The following is a 21471-nucleotide window of genomic DNA, read 5'->3' as shown; positions in this document are numbered from 1 at the left end:
TGATTCTCACCTGTGTTACCAGTGTTGCTGGATGACATGTGAAAGCCATTGTGCTGATGGGAGTTGTAGGCGTGAGAGTCTCCTAGTATGTGGACACCACCGCCTGCCTGCTCCATCCTGTAGGAGTCTCCAAAGTGGAAGCAGCTCTGAAAGCTGCCTTGGTATTCTGTAAAATGAAAAAGGATGAGGAGGGGAAAAATAGAAGCCAGATTTGATCGACTGCCACCACCATCTATAAGTGATTGTTCCCAAGGTCTCTTCAGCCAGCTGAAGGTTGATGTGGGTCTTAAAATTATGACAATAGTATATTTATGCTTGTGCTGACTGTGCCAGCCTTATAGTGTGTAGCATTTGCCCCATCTCCTCAGTTTGTACTCAGGATCGACCGCAGAAGTCACGATAATGGGAGAGAGGCTTTTCCTGGAGCGCCTTTACGCAACTCTCTCACCACAGTGTGGTTAAAGAGATGTCCGTGTATAGCTCTTTACAGGGAAAACTGTGTTTAAAGCATTAGGAAAAAGGCTTGGGAGTGACAGCTGAGCCTGCCATGTTAAGGCGCTGAGAGACAGCTGAATACATGAGCCAGCATTTTGTTGGCTAATTCAACGCAGGGAAAAGGGCTTCCGGAATGTGGTTTTCCCCACACCGTCCGTACGACTAATCTCTCTCTCTATTCTAAAAATGCTCTGACATAGCTACAGGGTAGTATCACTGCTCGGAGACACAACTTGGTCTGATTGAAGTCTGCGGCAGTAAGCCACTGGAAAAGACACCGATGTTCTTATTTAAGGGACAGTTCTCTCAAAGCGAGTTATATAAAAGTGTAATACCTGTTACCAAATCTCTTACCATGGGGAAAAAAATTCAGGATATTACACTGAAATGCCGATGAACAGTTTCATTTCAAGATGTTCTGAAACAACTTCCATTCATCCAGATGTCTTACCTTCACTGGCAGATTGATGGTGGTGATAGTGAGAGTAAGGCTTGTGATGAGGGTGAACATGCTGTTTGTCCAGGGGAGGAGGAGGAGGAGGAGACGTCCCTGTTCCCTTCATCCCTGGAGACATGAGGGGACCAGATACCCTGAAGGAGAGAAGAGTTGCATGTGTTCAAAGCTCTGGATCTAGTAGCCGTCCCTTTAGAGACAGTCTTTATAATTTTCTCAATAAAATGCTTCATGCCTTTTGACATCCCAATCAAAGCTGGAGCTACAAGTCTCTCGCTAACCGCATGATCTGACAAACTCAGTGGAGCAGCCAGTGATCCTAAACACATGAAGAAGAAACATTCCAGGCGTGTGGAGACCCACACAAAATCGTCCTCCTACCACATATTATGATCTTAAGTCAACAAACTGCAGAGAGAACGCACACGCGCACACACACACACACACACACACACACACACACACACACACACACACACACACACACACACACACACACACACACACACACACACACACACACACACACACACTGTCTACCACGAATAAAGAGAGATATTATGGTGACATGCTAGTGCTATGATTCTTTAAATGTAGTCTACTGCACACTTCTCTTTACTCTCAGAGCCCAAGTGTAACACTTAGTTCTGGGAAAACCACAATTTAAAAAAAATAAAGAAGTGAAAGCAAATGCTGAAATATCCTGATCATACCAACTGATAGTAATTCTACCATTTAGCATCAGATTTAAACTGGTTCACGTCAAAAACCTGCTGAGAGAAATGCATACTCTGTAGCCTCAGTGAGATTGTGCAGAGGCTGTCGCCAGCATCTGATACAAAGTTCTGTATAACATCATATCATCTAACGTGAAAAGTATGCAGTAATCGTGGTGATTATTATTTATTTTTTTTATTTTGACTTTGCAAAGTGTGCACATCAAGGGATTTCTAAATATTTGCAGAATTACATCATGCATTACGAGGGGAATTCCACCTCAAACTCATCAAAGATGTACAAACATGAGCAGAAATGCAAAACCTCTTCCAGTCATGCTCCAGAAGTGTCAAGTTTACAAGTCTGTTTCTGATCCAAATACTGAAACCATCTCATGCCCTTTTACATTAAAAAAAGTCAAATTACAGTCTTACTGCTGAGTTACATTTATGTTAATACGACACAAGTTTTACAACATTTTCACAAAATCAGAAAGATTTTAATTTGTCTTGCCAGTAGTTAAATTTAACAAATTTTTTAAAAATTACCATTATTCTAATTTCTTGTTAACTAGGATAAAATTAGCTTAGATTGGCGACAGTTTCAAACAGGACGAACACCTATCCTGGCTCTGTTGGGAAAAAAAGCTGCACTTTAAAGCATATTAATCAGAATTGTTAAATTTATTGATGCTAAAATATAAAAAGGTAAATATTAAACCATAATTAATGTCTTTGATGAGCTGTAGAGGTACTGAGCAGATTTAATTTCCTTGAAATAAGTTGTTTTTTTCCAGTGGTAATGTTAAGTGACTTTGGACTTTTGATGTGTCTTGCTCATTTGTAACTTTACCAAAGAGCCATAAGAACCATGTTTAGTATTTACTCAAACAGCTAAAAGTGAAAGTTAATGAGAACCTCAAAATGACCACAGGTTTAACAGCGTAATGTCATACTATTGACATTAACTTAATGGAAAAGCAATCTGGACCAAATTCAGAATGATAGCCAATGACTTGCCTTTATTAAAAAAAAAACGCCGGCCAATCAGCCCTTAGATACTCAAAAAGGCGCTTAGTTCCCTCTCATGGCTCAACACCAGGAATGCCGACACACAAACTGCTGCTGTGTGTCGCTGGGCTCTGGAGGCATATGCCTGATACTAAGTGCTATATGAATGTGATGACAGAGTGCTGCTGGAAGCAGCCGGGCCCTCAGATGACTGCTCACTGCTGGCCTGGCTGGAAGTGACTGTGATCGCTCCATGCATGGTGGGCATCCCACACAGCACTCAGTTGCTAGGTGTGAATGCATTTGGTCACTTTATAATCAGTTTTTCAACTTTAGGAGAAATCTGGACTACCATGATAGATCCATGGAGACACAGGAAGGACATGCAAACTCCACAAAGATGGGTTCCGGGGTTAGAATTTCAACTCAGAGTCTTCCTGGGACAAAGCAGCTTATGCAGTACTGAGTAATGTGTAAATGTTTTTTGGGTTGTTTTTTTGTTTTTTTGTTTGTTTTGCTTCCTTTCGCAACAAATGAAAATCCTTATAAAGAAATGTAGCCACTCAAAATCACTTAAAATTGTAGGATTTATGAATATGTCCTATGTAAAGTGGTTCAGTATTCTTGTTAGACAGCAGGTGTTTACTAGTTCATCGTTTCAGTGTCTGCACCCTTCAGGCCTCAAACCTAGATAACTGACTTAAACACTTGACTTTTGGAATTACATTTTTTTGTGAGTAGAAAAAGAATAAAATTTATACTTAGATGAATACTTAGAGTAGATGAATGTAAAAACAGCCTTATAGCAACAAACTCACCTGCACCCCAAAAACTGAACTGAAGGAACAAGACAGAAACTGAATTTTGGGTGGAGGACAAATTTAAGAATATGATTAAATTTCAATGGTATTTAAATCTGAATCAATACAAATTGAGATGTTTGCGATAGGCCTGATGTCCTTGGGAGTTAAAGCGGCCGAGAAATGCTCTACATTGGAGTGGTTTAGCTCTGAGTGCATTTGGCTCATCATCTGGGTATCAGATTTGAGTCCTTTACCATATATGGACGGCACTTGACCTCCACGTGTACCCCTAAAAACTTAAGTAAGCTTGTGTGGTACCTTATGTTAGTACGGCTCCGGAGCTGTTTGTGAGCATGGCTAATCCATGGGTTGGCACAGACCCAGAGTGCGACCATGTGTTCCTGCAGAGAGCAGCGTTCCCTGAGGAACTGCTGTCAGCACAAACTCAGGAAACAGTTATACTGTTCATATTTTTACAAGCTGCCTCTATGTGCAGCTAAACTGAGTTACAAGCTAATCACTGCCAGCTGCCCCCCCCCCCCCCAGCCCTGCTGTCGCTGAGCCGAGCTCACGAGCTCCACTAAAGCTAAAGGTATGAGGGGAATCTTTCTTGTGGCATTCATATTTACTAATCATCCTACACTCCCCCCACAGCCAGCCCACCGACTCCTGTCCCAGCGCGACCAGAGTCGCTTTAACACTGGCGTGTTGATTTCTACTGTTGGGCGATTTTAAGGTGGAGCTGATGGATCAAATTTGATGACTATTAACAAGGTTAAGCTGTGAGAGGGAGTCTGAACACGTTGGTAGAATACCATACAGTACCACAGAGTGATGCAACTTCTCACATGAAGAGAGAGTATGGAAATGTTGAAACAAAATTTTCCTGTAGTGGTGACCAAGAAGGTTTTTGTGGACCTCAATTTTAGCTCACCGATAAGAGGAATGGCTCTGCGAAATCTTCTGTGAGTAATATGGGAAAGCTCATGTCTTTGTGGGAATGAGGGGGATGTTCCATCACAGGTTATGACTAAACTAAAAGAGGAAGAAAAAGGCAAACAATTGCAGATTGTAAGTCCAGCGTTTGCGTTGACTAAGCCCTCTGGACACTCAGGACTTAACTTGAACATTTAGTTTACACAATGTGGAGAAAAACAGATACAAAAAGTCATAATCAACTAGTTTTTCGGTGATAAATCCAACCTTATTTACTCCACTCCCCAGGTGGAGTAAATAAGGCTCTGCTGTTACACAAGAGGCCATAACAGTAGCTCACAATGTCTTCTTTTTTTCCTTATTTAACTTTCGCATCATCCACAACTTTTTCAGACATCTAGGCCTCTTCAGCAGGATATGATGATGAAACTAATTATCTTATGTCACAGCACTCTTATGTTGCAGACAAGTTGCCCTTGAACTGCTTTGTACTGAGCCACGATGAAATGGAAAGAAGATTCATGAGGAGTCCTGCTCTGCTCCTCATTCCTCTTCCATCACCTGAAGCTAACTGTCCCACCAGGGAGTGGGGATCATACCCTGCCCTCCGTGGACCCTGCATTCTCCATGAACACCCCCTGCCTCCCCCCTCTCATCTCCCCCCTTTGTAGCCAACCATTAAGCCCCTCTGATGGATGACATGGGCTTCTTTGGCGCAGACTGGTGGGAACGCTTCTGGTTCTGGTTAGCAAGCTAAAGCTGTCCTTGAGAGACAGACTGTAACATCCTGGCTAAAGCTAAGCTAAAGCTAAACCAACCCCTGCAGGCCCAGTTTTGAACAGCATAGTCAGGGCTCAGGGTATTTTCGGGGTCCTGAAAGCTCTCCGTTAGTCCCACGAAGACAACTCCTGTAAATGCAAAGATCCATCCTTAATGACCATCTGTCTCCGAGGAGTTTTGACGGTAAGTCATCCTAATCTTTTCTGCGAGTTAACCATTTATGTCAAAGTGTTTTTCGGATGCTACAAGCACTAAAAAAAACGAATGCCTCAAGAACATTTTAGTTTGGGTCGTGAGACTGACACTAATTTTCTGGACCATTACAGAATAATGGCTCGAAGACAGACAGGATAGAGTTACCAGCCATGAACGTCCCCCTTCAGTTCAGGAACTCTTAATGTAGCTTCATGCCATCTCTGCCGACACTCTAATTCAATTAGCCCATGTCAATCACTGCTGAGGTATCAAACCACCTCAGACTAATATTTGCAGAGGGGCTCCAATATCAATACACAGGTGAAGGCAGTCGACTCTCCCTCAGCAATTATATAACCACATACTGAAGCAGTGAATGACAACATTTACCACCCATCTCCCTGCGAGAACAGGCTGCCATGGTGGAACAGCCATCGCTGTGAGAGAGGACACACACACACACACACACACACACACACACACACTCATGCCACGCCTACCGCTAAATGTATTCTAACTGACATATTTTAATATTAGCTTCAGAAAAATGATGCTGGTATTTGCTAAGTAAAAGGAGCCTAAATGGCCCATTTGAGCCAGAGTAAACACATTTAGCTGTGAGGTCAGCAGCTGCCACACCAGCGGCAGGTTAGTTTGATAATTTTGTCAAAATGTTTAATGTCCTGCTAAACCGTTTGGGAAAAACAAGTGCGGCACTGTTATTGACTTTGGCAGCAGTCTGTATACTCAAGGCTTCCAACGTGTAAATCAAATGCTCCATTTCAGGCCAGTGTGAGTGGATGGTTCATGCCCAGCTTGTTCTTCTATAGGTCCCACCGCAACTTGCTTTTTGACCCCACCCTCTCTCCATGAACACATGGAGGAACTGAAATACACGCGTGTGACGCAATCTGTAAAGTTTAGAAATTGAATGCAACAGCCGTCACAGTTACGTAGGAGCTTAAGCACGAGAGATGACTTATAAGGCATGTGCGCTTAAGTTCTACTACCCACTCACACTGATATACACGCAGTGCTCAGATGTTCTTCATCAAGCACCCAAAGGAGCATGCGTACATCTCATATCCAATAAGTTGCCCTGCCAGAGTAACCACTGTTAAAGCATCCCCTACTTCTCACCTTCCATTCCTCTCTTGGTGCTGGTAATTGTGCATGCCGTTGAGAGAGAGGCACTGAAACCGCAAGGTAATTTTCGACAGCATTCTCCTCCCGCTTTCAAGGCTTGAAACAACACATCACCTTCCAGATGCTCGCAGCCCAACCCGACGTCTTTGAGCGGCACTCGCATGTTTACGTCCAGGGCAAATTTTCCGCGCCAACCGGCTGCACTGTTTGTGCTGGAAGTCTGCTGTGTCTCACACCCCAATCACATGCAATCATGTGTGTTTCCTGGATTACTATATGTAAACTCCTCTCACTCACACACACTCCCGCACACGGAGATGCACATGAGCATAAATGCATGCTGGTCCTGGGAATAATAAAAAAAAAAAAGCCAGCAAACCTCATTCTGTCATGAGCCTACACTGTATATGCTCCCATAAATGTGAGTATACACACATAGACACCCAGAGAGCAGAACCCCAAGTTAAAAGAAAACGTGTTTATGTAACTCGATCACTTTTGTTACACAGGGTTTATGATGCTTGAATCCATCCACTCTTTCTCAATGTTATTAAACTGGAAGAGCCCGTTTTCCTTTTCTACCTCCCTGGATTTCAGCACATTGTTCAGTACAGTACACGCTGTGCCTCCTGACGACACTCGGCCTCGCTAACTCTGCCCTACTAACCCTCTGAGGAAATCATCAGCACTAATAGGAAACATGCTGAGCCTCCGCACTCTCGCTCTTAAAACCCTGTTGTCTAATGTAGGAGGCAGCTTTCTAACAAATGTGTAATTAATGCATTCTCTTTACAGTCAATTGATTTCTACATGTAATTCAAACTGGACTGAACAGAAACTCCTCTTTGCCAAAGATGTAGCAACACTGGCGCCCTTACTAAATAACACTCAACTGTTTTTATGGCTTTATCCCTAAAACGTATCAGCAGTTGTACACAATGTCACATTTAACCCATAGATACATCTATTTTTCTTTTTCTTATTTCATTTTTCTTACAGTCCCTCAATAAATAAAAACTATGATGGAAGAAGGGTCCCAAATACAATGGTTAGGGTTTGGGTTAGGACTTAGGGAATAATGCAGTGATGTTTTCTGTTTTCAGAGATAATACATTGATTCATTGTCACTTGGGATTAAAACAGCTCACTATACAAACACAAAGTGATAACCCTGTTACCCAGCTTTGACGGATTAAAGTGTGCCTCAAATCCAGCCAAACCATTTAGACATTGCGCTAACCCTGTTGCATCCAGTAGAGACAGGGGACCTTATAAACACAGTGATTCCAGTGCCAGAAATAGAGCCAGTGATGTGTCACGCTGACCGTGTGGCGACCAGTACAGCCCTTCGTCCCCTGAGGGATGTCTTATGGGCTGTGGAGTTGTTTCCAGTAACATGACCAAATGGGTTTGTCAGCAGGATAGAGCGCTTAAGCTAACATGATGCAAGTGGGTTCATCTTCTGGCTCTGCCTTGATTCCGGATGATAAATAGGGGACAAACAATGGGAACAGAGTTGTTCAGAATCTTTGTGACAATGACGGTACTGTCAACGTGATTAACAGAGGAGGAGAGTCCATCTGATGTGTGTTTGTATAGTTGGGAGGATTCTTACATGTTAATATGTGAGAATGATATATGAATCGGGATGTTTTGATTGAGATTATGCAAATGCTTTCTCTCTGACACTTGTTCACTTTCACCCACCGTGCTTTACTGCAGTGCTGACTTCAATGTTTTATGCAGATGTAACATGACTTTACCTTAAGTTGTCTGTGTAGGTTCTCAGTTATCCAGGTCATGGTTATCCAAAGCTGTTTAAATCAATCCACTGGACTTTAAAAACCCCTGGTCTTGTCCAGACCAGCCACCACGAGAACTGAAGAAGCCTCTTGGATGAAAGGTGGCTTCTTCTGGAGTAATCTCAAGAAACTTTTTAACTTACCTTTATTTGAGATTACTTCAGAAATCAGTTTCATCATGTAACCTGCAACAAAGCCTTTCCACTCAAGGGACGTAAAGTTTCCCCCAGATTCCCAGCCTCTTCCCCCCCACTCCAAACCCACCTCACTTCTGGCACATTTAGGTTTCATTTAGATTTCACCTCCCAGTGCGTCAGAATAAATATGACACATCTCCACAGTCGAATGCACGCTACAGGTTTACAGAGGACTCACCCGTCTCGCATGGCGGTCAGTGGGGACAGATGCTCAGGGCTGCTGAGGTCACGGTCCAGTCTGTGCTGCCGGGAGGGAAGGTCCGTGGTGGAGGCTGAATTGGAGATAGGGGTGGGGGGGGGGAGCTCCACTGAGGTGCTGTGATGGGGGGTGCTGGAGCTAGTGTACAGGCCTGAAAGACAAACAGACCTAATTCAGTAAACGTGCCAAATAAACCTGATGGCCCTGTGTTTTATGTTTCCTTTGACCAAATTTAAAGCAATTTCATGCTAATAGGATTTCGTTTTGACAACTTTGATTTAGAGTATACCTTGTTTGTGCTAGGATACGGATTTATCTTTTATTTGTAAAGACTTTTGAGAAATGACTTCCAACTTCAAATACAAAAGAGGTTTAAGGTTATTGGATAATCTGCTGTTTGCGCGCGCGCGCTTGTGTGTGTGTGTGTGTGTGTGTGTGTGTGTGTGTGTGTGTGTGTGTGTGTGTGTGTGTACTAAAATCCGAGGTGGAGCAAGTATGTATGTTTAGTTGAGTATGTGTTCTTGTGTCAGTTTGCGTGCCCATTCCTCTGTTTCATTTTTATAGGCTTCTTACTCACGACTGGAAATGTGCAGAAAATTAGGAGAAAGTTTTTTTCTGACAGTCAATGTCTTTCACATGAACAGCATCTAGGGTTGCGAAATTTTGCATTTTAACATTAGTGTCATGTTTTTGCTGTGAAGTGTCTTGTTTTGTCCAGTTGCCCCAGACCCAATCGTATGTGTTTTGACTTTATTTCAGTGATACTAAATATGGATATGAATATTTAGATTCTTTAACAGGACAGTAAATATTCTTTGAGTTTTTTCAATACAGTGATACCTCTGTACTCGACCGCCTCTATACTCGACCAAATCGGTGCTCGACCAAAAAATTCGAGTAGAAAATGTATCGGACCCCGAACCGATTTTCGGTGCTCGACGAGCCGAGTCGACCCGAACGCGCTCCTCGGCTGCGCTCCTCGGCCAGCGGGTAAGCGTCAGTTCGACTCAGACCGCCAGCGGAGTAACACGTACGCAAATTACGTACGCAAATTACGTACGGAAATTATAGCAAAATATGAAAGTGGTGTACGAGTGTCCGACCTCGCGTCGCAGTACTAAATGGCAAAGTCAACCATTTCCACTATGTTGAAGCAGAAGCACCTGACAATGGACAGGTTCCTTCTTAAAGAATAGAGGAAGGCTACTGCCCAGCCAGATTCACCTCCACGGAAGAGAGAAGGGAGAAAACCCCTGGAGGCGCGTTACCTAGCGTCATCATGGAGGGGATTCCCCTTCCATGATGACGCTAGTGCCATCAACCACTCTCTAAAACGTAAAGTAAATTATACAAAATGGTTTATAATGCTTTATCTTTATCATGTACTGCTTGTGCACATTTACGTATTCATTGTTGTTTAGATACACGTTCTTATAATATTTTAGGTATTTTTCTAAATGGTAAGAACGGATTCAAATACTTTCCATTATTTCTTATGGGAAAATTGGTTTCGGTGGTCGAACAAATCGGGGCTCAACCACCACCTCAGAACGGATTATGGTCGAGTACAGAGGTATCACTGTATTCTTTAAAATAATATAGCTATAACAGCTTTACAGATATTCTGTCTGGCCATTACTAAGAGGTGTAATCTCTTTTGTTATAGGACATTCTTCATTTGGACCTAGTAGATTAACGTCAGTCTGTTAGTCATTGGACACAATTCACTTTTCATGTTGACAGAATCATTCTCTGTGATGGTCTCTAATCCAGCTCATCTCCTCCCTGGCTTCAGATATGACATCTCCTAATAAATGTTCTGTTGGAACATTAGTGTAATATCCTGTCCATCACTATGTTTGCTGAAGACATCCGTCCATTTGGCAGGGTTGGTCGTCAGTTCAGAATGGCCAACAAATGTCCTTCTTACTTTTTGGGGCCATTTTCAATCATCTTTTTTTTGGTATTAGGATCAATTTCAGCTCCTCCATTGTTGTGGATTGTGTTGTGAATTCATTCAGCTTTCACAGAAAACCATGTTCTTCACCATCAAAGTGCATGCCTTCAGCAAGTGTTGAAGGTTTCTGAAGGGTAAGCAGGAGATATGGAACAAAGGAACAGAAGACTAGAAAACTGATCACTGGTACCGAGGAATAAAAAATAACTTGAGAAAAAGTCATCATAAGAAATTTGGAATACATTTTATATTTTTTTAAAAATCAACAAATATTTTTCATTTTTCTTTCCTTCATGTCCTTCTGTATAATACATCATTGTCTGTCATTCATTCATTCATTCATACTATCATCTTCTGATCTGCTTCTTCTGGAGGTTGTCGTACATCGTATGTAACAAAATATCTTGTCATTTGAAAATCTGTAACCAGCAAGTGTTCAGCCTGATTTGCTGGAGCATATGTCCTAAAACACTCTTATGTATCATCATACATACAATTCTGCTGTCATACAGCTGATTTTTCCATCAGTTCTCTTGTAAAGCTTTGGCTTAATCTTAAATCGTTTTCTCTGGGAGATACTGTGACAAATCATTGTGAGATTTGTGCTCATTCAGACTTTACATTTCCTTGTTAAGACAGGTTACACTTGATCTCCATCCTTATTCCCACATCAAATCTGTTTTCTCCATCTTTTGCTCTGTTTATCGACTGATTTCTTTCCCAGCATCCACAAGGACTGTCTGGGGCACTTAACCAGTGACAAAAGGAAAATACAGGAAACATGAAAGGAAGAGAAAAGATTGGTGCTCCTGGTTTTGCCGTTTGTGACCCCAGCTGTTCTCAAGTGGAAGCATGCTGAGGCCTGATCTGACAGCATTCTGAAATGGTTACAAGCTTGATTCATTATCCCAAAATCATCAATCATAGACTTTAAATGTTTTCCCCTTTAGCCCCAACATCTGCTACCAGACGGGCAAAACAGCTGAAAAATAATGGCAATGATTGCCTCAATTTCATCCCTAGTTCCTGGTGGAGGGATAGAAAGAGAGGATCTCATCGCACTCTTTATGAGTTAGTGGAGGATTATGTTCTGAAGGCACTGTGGATTGGCTCTGAAATGCTTCTGGTTAAGTTCAGGAAGAAAGCTTTGTGTGCGAGGGAGATGGAGAGGTACATCAACCTTTCACTATAACAGCAGGGGCAAGTAACTAAAACGATGATGAATCCTTCCTCTGGTTAATCAGAGAACACTAATTATACTCCATAAAACAGAAGGGCTTCTCGTAAGTCACTGAAGCCATGTGAATAAGAGCAGACTTGTAACTGGCGACCAGGAAAACGAGTTAACTCTGACTGGAAGCATGACTCATTTTCCGCTCCACAAGTGTTAATGATGGGATGGTTGCCCACCTTTCTCCACCACTTCCATGCATCACACTGGCACTAGAACAGAGTGAAACTTCATGTAAATGAAGATCCCGCATGCCAAACTGCAACATCTTTGCTGCCCTCGAATAACACCGTGTCCCTGAAAACTTTGGCTTCGACTTATGGAGCGGGATCCTCCGGGCTTTAAAACGTTTAAAACAAAAGTGCAAGCAGCATCTACTCAGAAAAAGAGGGAGGCAGAGGGAAAAGCCAACAGTCAATGGCCTGGTTCGACATTCAAAGACAAGTTGAGTATTTACAGTCATCAACGGTGCAATGGACTTCCAGCAACAACAACAGAGAGCAATGGGGAACTTGGATGAGATACAAGCAGAAAACGAGGACAGATGTGTTCATAAACTGAGGAAGCTGTGAGCAACTCTTGTCTTGAAGATTGATATAATAATGAATTTATCTCTCTCTTATTACCAATCCAAAGTAGTTAGCTGACATTTGATGACAGTCCAATTCATCAAATAGAAAAATATACCACCTAGGCCATGTGTGGTGAAAGAAGGTGCCTGATTGTAGCTGTTAGTAATGGTCTTTGCAGGTTTTTGCCTGATGAGATGACAGGTTAACATTATATGGTTATGAAATACAAACCAAACAAATAAAAGCACAAGGCTGTACCACTTCCTTCCAAACTTAACCAAGTGGAGTCCAAAAGCTTAAATGTTGATATGACATGTCCATAAGCAATTAAAGATAAATTATAGTAGTGTAATTTGTTTTTGTTGCAGTAAGGATGATTTTTAATGCCTGAAAGCACAAAATTACTATAATACATCTGATGAATGTGGACATGGCTGTTGATTACCATCAGTGACTCTATGATTGCTTTGCCAGGTGTTGGGAGTTCTGGCAGTCAGACCTCATTTGCTGTCCCTTTCTCCTGTTTTGGAGCAAATGCTCCCTCGCCATTGATATTTTGATACGTGGCCAGTCTCTAACATTCACATTTCAAATTGCTCAACCACAGAGAATGGTGCTATCATAAGACACCGTAAGTGTAGTGTATGAGATGATACTCATTATGTAAGGTTTATCTTAAGAAACTGGTGTAATTAACTTATCACCTCCCCTGAGGAATCAGTTGGTTGTTTGGTTGGTTGGTTGGTTGGTTATCAGGATTGCATAATCCTGCTACAACGACTACTACTACGGATGCTCCATAAAACTGGTTCAGTTGGTGAAAGCTTGGGCCTTGTTGATTTGTTGTAAATTTTAATGCAGATCCGGAGAGGATATTTTTTCCATTTTCTTTATCAGTGCTAGATTTTTGTCAGGCATGGGTCACACATGGTAAACAGACGAGTTTGATTGTTTAGCATTGGCAAATAAATGTGTTGGGATTTAATCAAAATGGATTTTAAAAAAAGGAAATTGAACATTCATTCATTCATTCATCTTCCAATCCGCTTAATCCGCTAACGCAGGTCACGGGGTAGCCAGTGCCTATCCTGGCAGTCTCAGGGCGTGAGGGAGGGGACACTCCGGGCACGACGCCAGTGTACCGCGGAGCCACATAGAAACAAACAATCATTCACACACACACTCACTCCTATGGTCAATTTGGGACCGGCCAATCAACCTGAAGCGCATGCTTTTGGAGGTGGGAGGAAGCCGGAGAACCCGGAGAGAACCCACGCAGACAAGGGGAGAGCATGCGAACTCCGCACAGAGCGGGACTCAAACCCGGGTCCGCCGTGTTGTGAGGCAGCAGCGCTAACCACTGCGCCACCGTGCCGCCCGGAAATTGAACATCTTACAATAAAAAACTACAGTGATTTAAAATCAGCTGACTATGACAAGATTCACAGTTAACAGAATAACACCTTGGTTAATCTTTGAAAGAGAAGAGTCAACGGGTGCCCAGAGTCTAGAACAAATACAATTTCCTAACATGTAAATTCTACATATAAATGAAATTATGAAATATGTTCCAGGAAAACTGAATTTCTTCACTACAAAAAGCAGCTACATATACATCACATCCATTTGACAGTGTGTTGTGGATCACTAACATGTTTTTTGGACATGTCAGAAAATAAGTGTATTGAGAATGGTAATGTAAGTAATACACAACAGCAGTTTGTAGCCCTGTTTGCCAATAGAGATTTAAGTGATGCATATGGAATGTACTTTGAGAAAAAGACCAGAGACCTGAGTTGATTTTGCAGGCAGAGTAATTAGATTACTCAGTGCCTTCCTGAGGGGAAGAGGCTCTATTCTCAATACAGCGTCACATGACAGCAGTAGTCTGTACGCACCTGTAAAGATGTCTTGGCCCAGTCCAGGTGAGCGGCCATCTTTGCCGTTGTAGAGGTGTTGCGAGGTGGTGGTGCTCTGGAGGTGCTGCATGGACAGACAGTCGCTCAGAACATCCTGCTCCAAGTGTGGACAGGGCCGAAGCTGTTAGTCACAAATATAAGAATACAAAGAAAGTATTTACAAGAAATGATGAGTCATTTCAACTGAACTCCATATGGTTTGAAGATTTCCCAACCTAAGAACAAAACACAGCTGTTTTGCTTTTTTTCTTTCTGTAATAATGTGATTGTAATGTTAATATGAAACAGTAACTCAGCAGTTGAGAATACATTCTCAGTCAGGGGGAACCAGAGGGAAGATCATACGCTCCCTTTTTGCGTCATATGTTGGCATTGGATATTATGGGTAAGAATCACTGTACCAACACAGAGGCAATACAAGATGGTGTCTGTTTCTCTTATTGTTGACAGTAATGGGGGGCAACTGAAGACTCATTTCAGCTGCAGAGTTCGTTACATGCCACACAGAAGTAACCTAAACACAAAGAAACTTGTATCAGTTGGAAAAATGGGACATCTGCCTTGTGGATCAGAGCAGCAGCTGACCTCTGTAGTATACATCAGTGGATTTCTCTGAAATAAAACTGGGACACACACCACAACTGTGTAAACAACCACATATTTGATTTACTTTGGTTATTTGACTTTAAAAATATAAATTCAACCAAAGTCTTGTGGTAGAACTACATTTGATTAGATGTAAAAGAAAGAAAACATAGATGAATAGAATAATAAATAAATACATTTCAAATCAAACAGTGTGTAATATAGTGTGATGCGCCAGAATCACATCACCAACTAGAAAAAGTGGAATACACCTGAGGACTCAAAACCATCTGCTTTGGCTCCAATATCAGATTTAATTTTGCAGACGAATAATAGCAGTGGACATGATTTGCTTACTATTCATAAAAGCCTGGTTATAGTTCAGTCTTCTGTGCCATGGGCCTGCTTTGTTCTCCACAACACTAATAAAACCATCACTGAGCCACAGGGTCGCATGTCACCATGAACAAAGAAGCAAACACGCTAACATTACCAACACTGCTATTACAAAATGACACAGTTTACATCATTGCTCAGCTAATGATGAGGTGTTAACCAGAAACTGGGAATATAAAACATCCTTTATCTCCAAATTAAAGGGTCATCTGTTAAATATTAGTAATCCATTGTGAGCTTTGACGGCATGCAGTTACTAGCTATAAATACTTAAAAAAAATAAAAACCTCCATGTAAGAACTAATTTGTGTGGTGCAAGTCTTTTTTAAATGATGTATGTCTCCTACACAACATTTTTACAAAGGTAATTTTTCAACACTGAATTCTGCTGAAATCCAGGTTCAAATCAGACCATTTTAGCAAAACCAATTTCACCAGTTTTGCCACAAGAGTGCAAAACACTAAGTAAAATGATCTGTATAAAAGGATATGCTCACTTTTTTTCACACCCGAGTTTGAAAAATCTTCTTATAGAGTTCCAGATGGGAAGCAACTGTTAATGCTTCAGAAAAATTTTCAGTACAAAAATATGGGCTGTAATTATTTTGTATTTCTGTCACCAAGTCAGGATGTTAACTAGCTTGAAAGTATTCAGGAGTATAAAATACTAAAATATGTTAACTTTATGATCCCTTCAGGCATAAAATCCTGGCAGCATTACTGTGAGTTATGAGGCGCAGTTTAAGTGCTGTAAAGTACTTGTGTATTTTGTTATTATTAGAGTGGATTATCTTTAGAAGAAAGATGATAATGTTTGTTACTCACCATCATCAATCCATCCATCCACCAGTCTGACCATCCAGCCAACCAAAAATCCTTTTATTCTCCCATAAAAATAATTTCCACATTTTGGATTTGTGGTCAAACTGAAGGTGGAAAAAATTCTTCACCATTATCACAACGATCTATTCAAACCTTTGATTATTCTCGTTTATTGTCAGCTGTGAGCCAAGTGGACAGATACCCAAATCTGTGTTTGACTTCTATCTTTTTAAGACCTACAGCATCTGGACAGTGAGATCGATGATTATTGAACATTTCAGCACAGTTCCGCTCACCGGTTTTACAGCTGGCATCATCCACGCTATGATTTCACACTTAGATGCAATATGTCAGTAAATGTGGACGTGGATGTGGTCCTAGGGACTCTAATGAGTGCCCTGTAAAACATTCATCACGTGTAATTGGGGCTGTTTTCCCCTGTAGCAACACTCCTAACAGTTTTTCTCCAGGCTGCTCCAAGAATGGAGTAAGAGCATTTGTTTGACATTTGTCCATAACATCTGGCCACTGGGGTATTCCGCAGTACAACATATTAACAATGCTACAAGCGCACATGTGTTTCCTTTTACGATGCTAAGCGAAGGAACACATCATCCAGCTTGCAACTATCCAGCCCCTTCCACAACAATGAGCCCATTCTCTTATTTACCCACTTCCATTCAGGGAAAGAACAGGCTTTTGACCACAAACAACATGAAATGTGATCAAACCTGATCTATTATACGGGAAACGAAACCATCCTCTACCATCCTGCTGCCCAATTCCTTTAAACCAACCAGATGGGTCTGTGGATAATGTTCATTAGTAGACAGGAGATAATAATTGGTGGTTTGATGGTAAAAGTCAAGCTGGGAGCTGATGAGCTGCTCTGAACCGGGTCATAACAAAGCAGCCTCGTGCATGTATGCATGGAGTAAAATGAAACCGCTCTAATTTAAAGACATGTAATTCATCAATTAATTATTTTAGTTACTTTTACTGGTTGTGGAAGATAACACAATTACTTTCCAAACCTCCTCAGCTCCATTAATCTCTTCCATCCTTCTTTTGCAGGAGGTATCTTACCTTTCTATGCACCTGTTGCTCTTTGGCTGAGTGGATCTTGACGTGTTTGCGTAGCGAGCTTGGATCTGTGTAGCGCTTGGTGCAGCCGGGGATCTGGCATGCATATGGTTTCTAAAAGGAAACAGAATATTTCACATTTTTTAAAGCGAGAAATCCATTTTAATTCGTCCTTTTTTTTAAAAGACACAGAGACAGGAAATCAGGGTATGAGAAAGTAAAGATAACACGGAGTAAGATTGAAATCTGTTGAAGTAAAGGCAAAATTTAAGTCCTACCTTTAAGCTGAGAATGACAGATTTTGAGGTAAGAAGAAGAGGGAAAGAAGCATGGAAAAGAAAAGAAAAAGATTCATTATAAAACATTTCACTGAATGATCTCCCTGAAGTGTTTTTATAATGTGTTTCACCTCCTGCTTGTAGATCTATTATGCTTTATTCTTTTATCAAAAATAATCATGTTACCCCTGTCCTGGCTGTCATCATCTTGACTGCATGAAATATACTTGGGCTTAATCATTTGTTTTTACACAGTGAAGAAAAACAGGACTGCAATAACAATTACCAAGTGAGAGTTATATTCAATCAAAGCTGTAAACTATCAGTCTATATGTCAGTGCATATACTGACTAGATATAAGGAGTTATATTAGAATAACATACATGACATATGTAAAACTACTACACTGTCATGGAGTTTCCTCATCATCTCACATTTGTTGAGCAAGCAAATAAAACGTGTAGTGAGGTGATTGAGGGATTTTTTTCCCCCCTCTTTCATCCACACAAATGTTAAGTTGGCTATTAAAGTGTAAGGGGATACATGTCTTTAATAGTCCTGCCTCCACACCCCAACCTTCTCTGTAAATAAGCCATTGTTATTGCAAGGTGCTCACAGTGCCACTCATCTCCACCATGTTTGTTTTGTCAAGCAACACATTGAATATAGCAGAGAACCTTGAGTTAAAAAAAAAAAAAAAATCAAGCGTAACCTCTGTGTAGAATAAATATCATTAAAGTTTGAAAATGATTTTCCCCCAAAGTGCTTTTGGCAGGACAGGAACAGCGCATGCCATAGCGGGGTGTTAATGTGAAGCCATAAGCATCATGGTCCCAGATTAGCTGTATCATTTGTCCTACTGTGGAAAGAGGGGGAGCTTGAAGAAAACACTTAAATGATAGAATAACACAAGTCCACATTCAGAAATGAAGATTTTGAATGATTTATTATTACTTGCACTAAAGCACGGAATATAGTGGAGGGAATATTCTGGAAATATAAATACTAAAAAAAAAAAAGTTTAAAGTAAATAGGTCTTTCAATTAAAGTTCTGCAGAATGTGTTGAATTTGAGTCATCCAATTAAAAAAAATCACTTTGGAACATTATAGCTTTCTTTGTACCTGTACTTTACTCTCTACATTTTTCCAGTTTTCAAATAGAAACATTGTTCAACTATCTGACCTGAAAAACAGAGTTCTTTCCAACATGTCCAAGAAGAAAAAGAGGCATCCTTTGTAACAATCAAAGTAAACTGTTAATGAATAAACGACCCTAAATAGTTTTAGAGGAACAAACAGAGTTCAATATCGTTAATAATCTTGTAAATAATATTAATTGGAATGAAGGGTTGTTTAGAGTTCTGTTCATTCACAGCGATGCACATGTGGGACTTAATGGAGTGTTAAAGGACAGAAGGTGTTGTATGTTGTAACGACTGTAGAGACCTCTGAGACTCATTTGTGATGTTGAGAATATAAATATGAGCGAACCCTCTTGACTGAATATGACTCTATGGAAACAGAGTATTCGATGTCAGCTTGAACATTAAATTTACATTTATATAAACATAGGCTTCACAAGCTAAGTGATTAAATTCACGTTAAAAAAGAGGCATCAGGAGATGGCATATCCCCCCGGCCCCCATCAAATCAAATTGAGTTTATTCCCATGAAGTGAAATAAAAGCTCTTTCACGCTTGCAGTCACCAAGAAATAAATGTCCAATTTGTGCTGAAGAAAACTAAAACGATACACTTAGCATAGCTCCAGTTGCACGTAGTTTGTCGAAGGGAGAATACAAATAAAAATTACTTTTGTCAAGAAGAAATATGAGTTGTTGCCATGGAAATAAAAAAAATATACAAACATCTGCATAGATTTCTAACGGGCAAAAACACCATCACAAAAGCATATTTTAATGCACAATTTGATGAAGATATGCTAAATTATCTTTAAATGTCAGCTCTTGAAATAGCCCAAATTTAAGAGAAAGACAGAGAAGGAGCAGTTCTGGGAATGGTGTCACGGAGAGAAAGTCAATCACAACAGAAGTTTTCTGTTGTACTCTTTACTCTTTGTCTCCCTTATCTGCAGAATCACACAGGACCAGAAAGGATTTGAAGATATGGACAGCTTGTGAACTGGTATTTATGTTGGGAGTATTTGTGCAAAAGATAAAGACAGATATTGTAATGAAAACTGAAAGAATCCACCATGGTAGCAACAGGGTACTGTTATTAAGAGTTATTTACATGTGATGTCTATTGCATTTTTTAAAATTAGCTGAATCAAAAAAATCAAACACACAATTGATATTTAAAAGACGTGACAGGTGATAAGTGCAGATTGCTTAAAATACATCTTCATGTGGGCAATGACTTGAGAAATACAAGTTGTTTACTCCCTGGTGGTGATAAAGTGAAGTATTGGTGGGGCTATGCTGAGACATGACGAGTGGCAGCAGTGACTGATTCAAGCTTTCCTCGCTTTTCCACCAGCCAGAGAAACAGGAACAGCTCTGTTTGAGTTTACAGCTCCAATCCAAGTCTGTTATGGCCCAAAATGCGACTTTGCCTAATGGAACTAATCATTTAATGATCTGTATCGTGTCACTGCTAGTGTACAGGCAGTGAGAATGCCACACTGCCCTCTGACTGACAGCATATTAAAGTGGAACACTGTCAAGACATGGAAACAGACATTTAGGTTTGGACAGCAGTTCAGGTTTGAATGTGTAGGTAAATGTGGTGGAGAGACACAGTAAGGGGATAGGACACACACACACACACACACACACACACACACACACACACACACACACACACACACACACACACACATACACACACACACACACACAAACTGGATACATTGCTGGTTATCCAACAAGTGATATTTTGATTATGCATATAATTTCATCCTGGAATGGACTGAGTGGAGTATATTGTCCATATAATTTCTTGAGGCCGCGCTTGTTGCAACACAGCCACCACACAGCCTATTTTAACTGTAGTGCTGAGACATGTTAAGCATTAATCTGCTCTGAGGAATCAATGGGACGTAAGACAGAGCAGCGGGTTTCTGACCGTGTCTAGGTGCGTGCGCTGATGCTTGGCGCGGTCGCTGGAGTTGCTGAAAGCTTTCTGGCAGCCGGGATGCTGGCACAGGTACGGCTTCTCTCCTGTGTGGCTCCTCAGGTGGATCTTCAGGTTCTCCAGACGTGAAAATGCTTTGTTACAGCCTTCAAACTGGTGAGAATGGAAAACAGGACAGACACATAGGAATGTATGAGCACACAGATGCGCACACACACACACACACACACACAGTCAACCACACTCCGCACCACATGCATGCACACAAACATGAAACCACAAATACACTATTACACAAACATTTTCCAGCTTTACGATTAATCATCATAAAGCTGGAAACTCTTGGTACAATGTGGGCTCTTTAAAGGTCTGTGACTCTTTGCTTCAGGCCCTTGATCGCTCACACAGCCTGAGGAGTTTACTTGGCAACACATTATCAGCTTTGGAAAAGTGAGAAGTTCAAGAACCTGGGTAGTATAATCCCAAGTTTTTGTTTTCCATCGCTCCTGAATTATGCAGCTAATTGCAGAACCTTTGGTAGAACTGGTAGAGCCACACTCTGCACCTGCCTCAGGGCTAAAGCAGCATGTAAATTTCAGGGGAAACCAGAGTGTACTGTACAGTGGCGGTTAATGGGCTGTAATGCATAGCATGAGATAAGTGTTCTGCTGTGTATTGTGCATTAGACTGACAAGTGACAGTGGCTGTAAACAAGCTCATATCCGACCCAGCTTGGCCCATTTGATCCAAAGCACTCAGCCAATGAACACCACAGATTTGTTAACACATTAATGTTAC

General features: G+C 41.1%; 1 protein-coding gene across 1 annotated transcript in view; it reads right to left on the bottom strand.

Annotated features, from left to right (window-relative positions):
- LOC137598486 (zinc finger protein GLIS1) overlaps positions 1-21471 on the bottom strand; it is a 71844-nt gene that overhangs the window by 1726 nt on the left and 48647 nt on the right. Inside the window, exons 5-10 of the mRNA XM_068318694.1 lie at positions 20665-20826; positions 17303-17413; positions 14393-14534; positions 8714-8885; positions 947-1086; positions 11-166 (exon numbers count right to left, since the gene is read on the bottom strand). Of these exons, the coding sequence (XP_068174795.1) occupies positions 11-166; positions 947-1086; positions 8714-8885; positions 14393-14534; positions 17303-17413; positions 20665-20826 (883 nt within the window). The remainder of the gene's footprint in view (positions 1-10; positions 167-946; positions 1087-8713; positions 8886-14392; positions 14535-17302; positions 17414-20664; positions 20827-21471) is intronic.

The sequence above is a fragment of the Antennarius striatus genome, chromosome 7, assembly GCF_040054535.1.
Source record: "Antennarius striatus isolate MH-2024 chromosome 7, ASM4005453v1, whole genome shotgun sequence".
Taxonomy (NCBI): domain Eukaryota; kingdom Metazoa; phylum Chordata; class Actinopteri; order Lophiiformes; family Antennariidae; genus Antennarius; species Antennarius striatus.
This window is presented reverse-complemented; position numbering and strand designations above follow the sequence as displayed.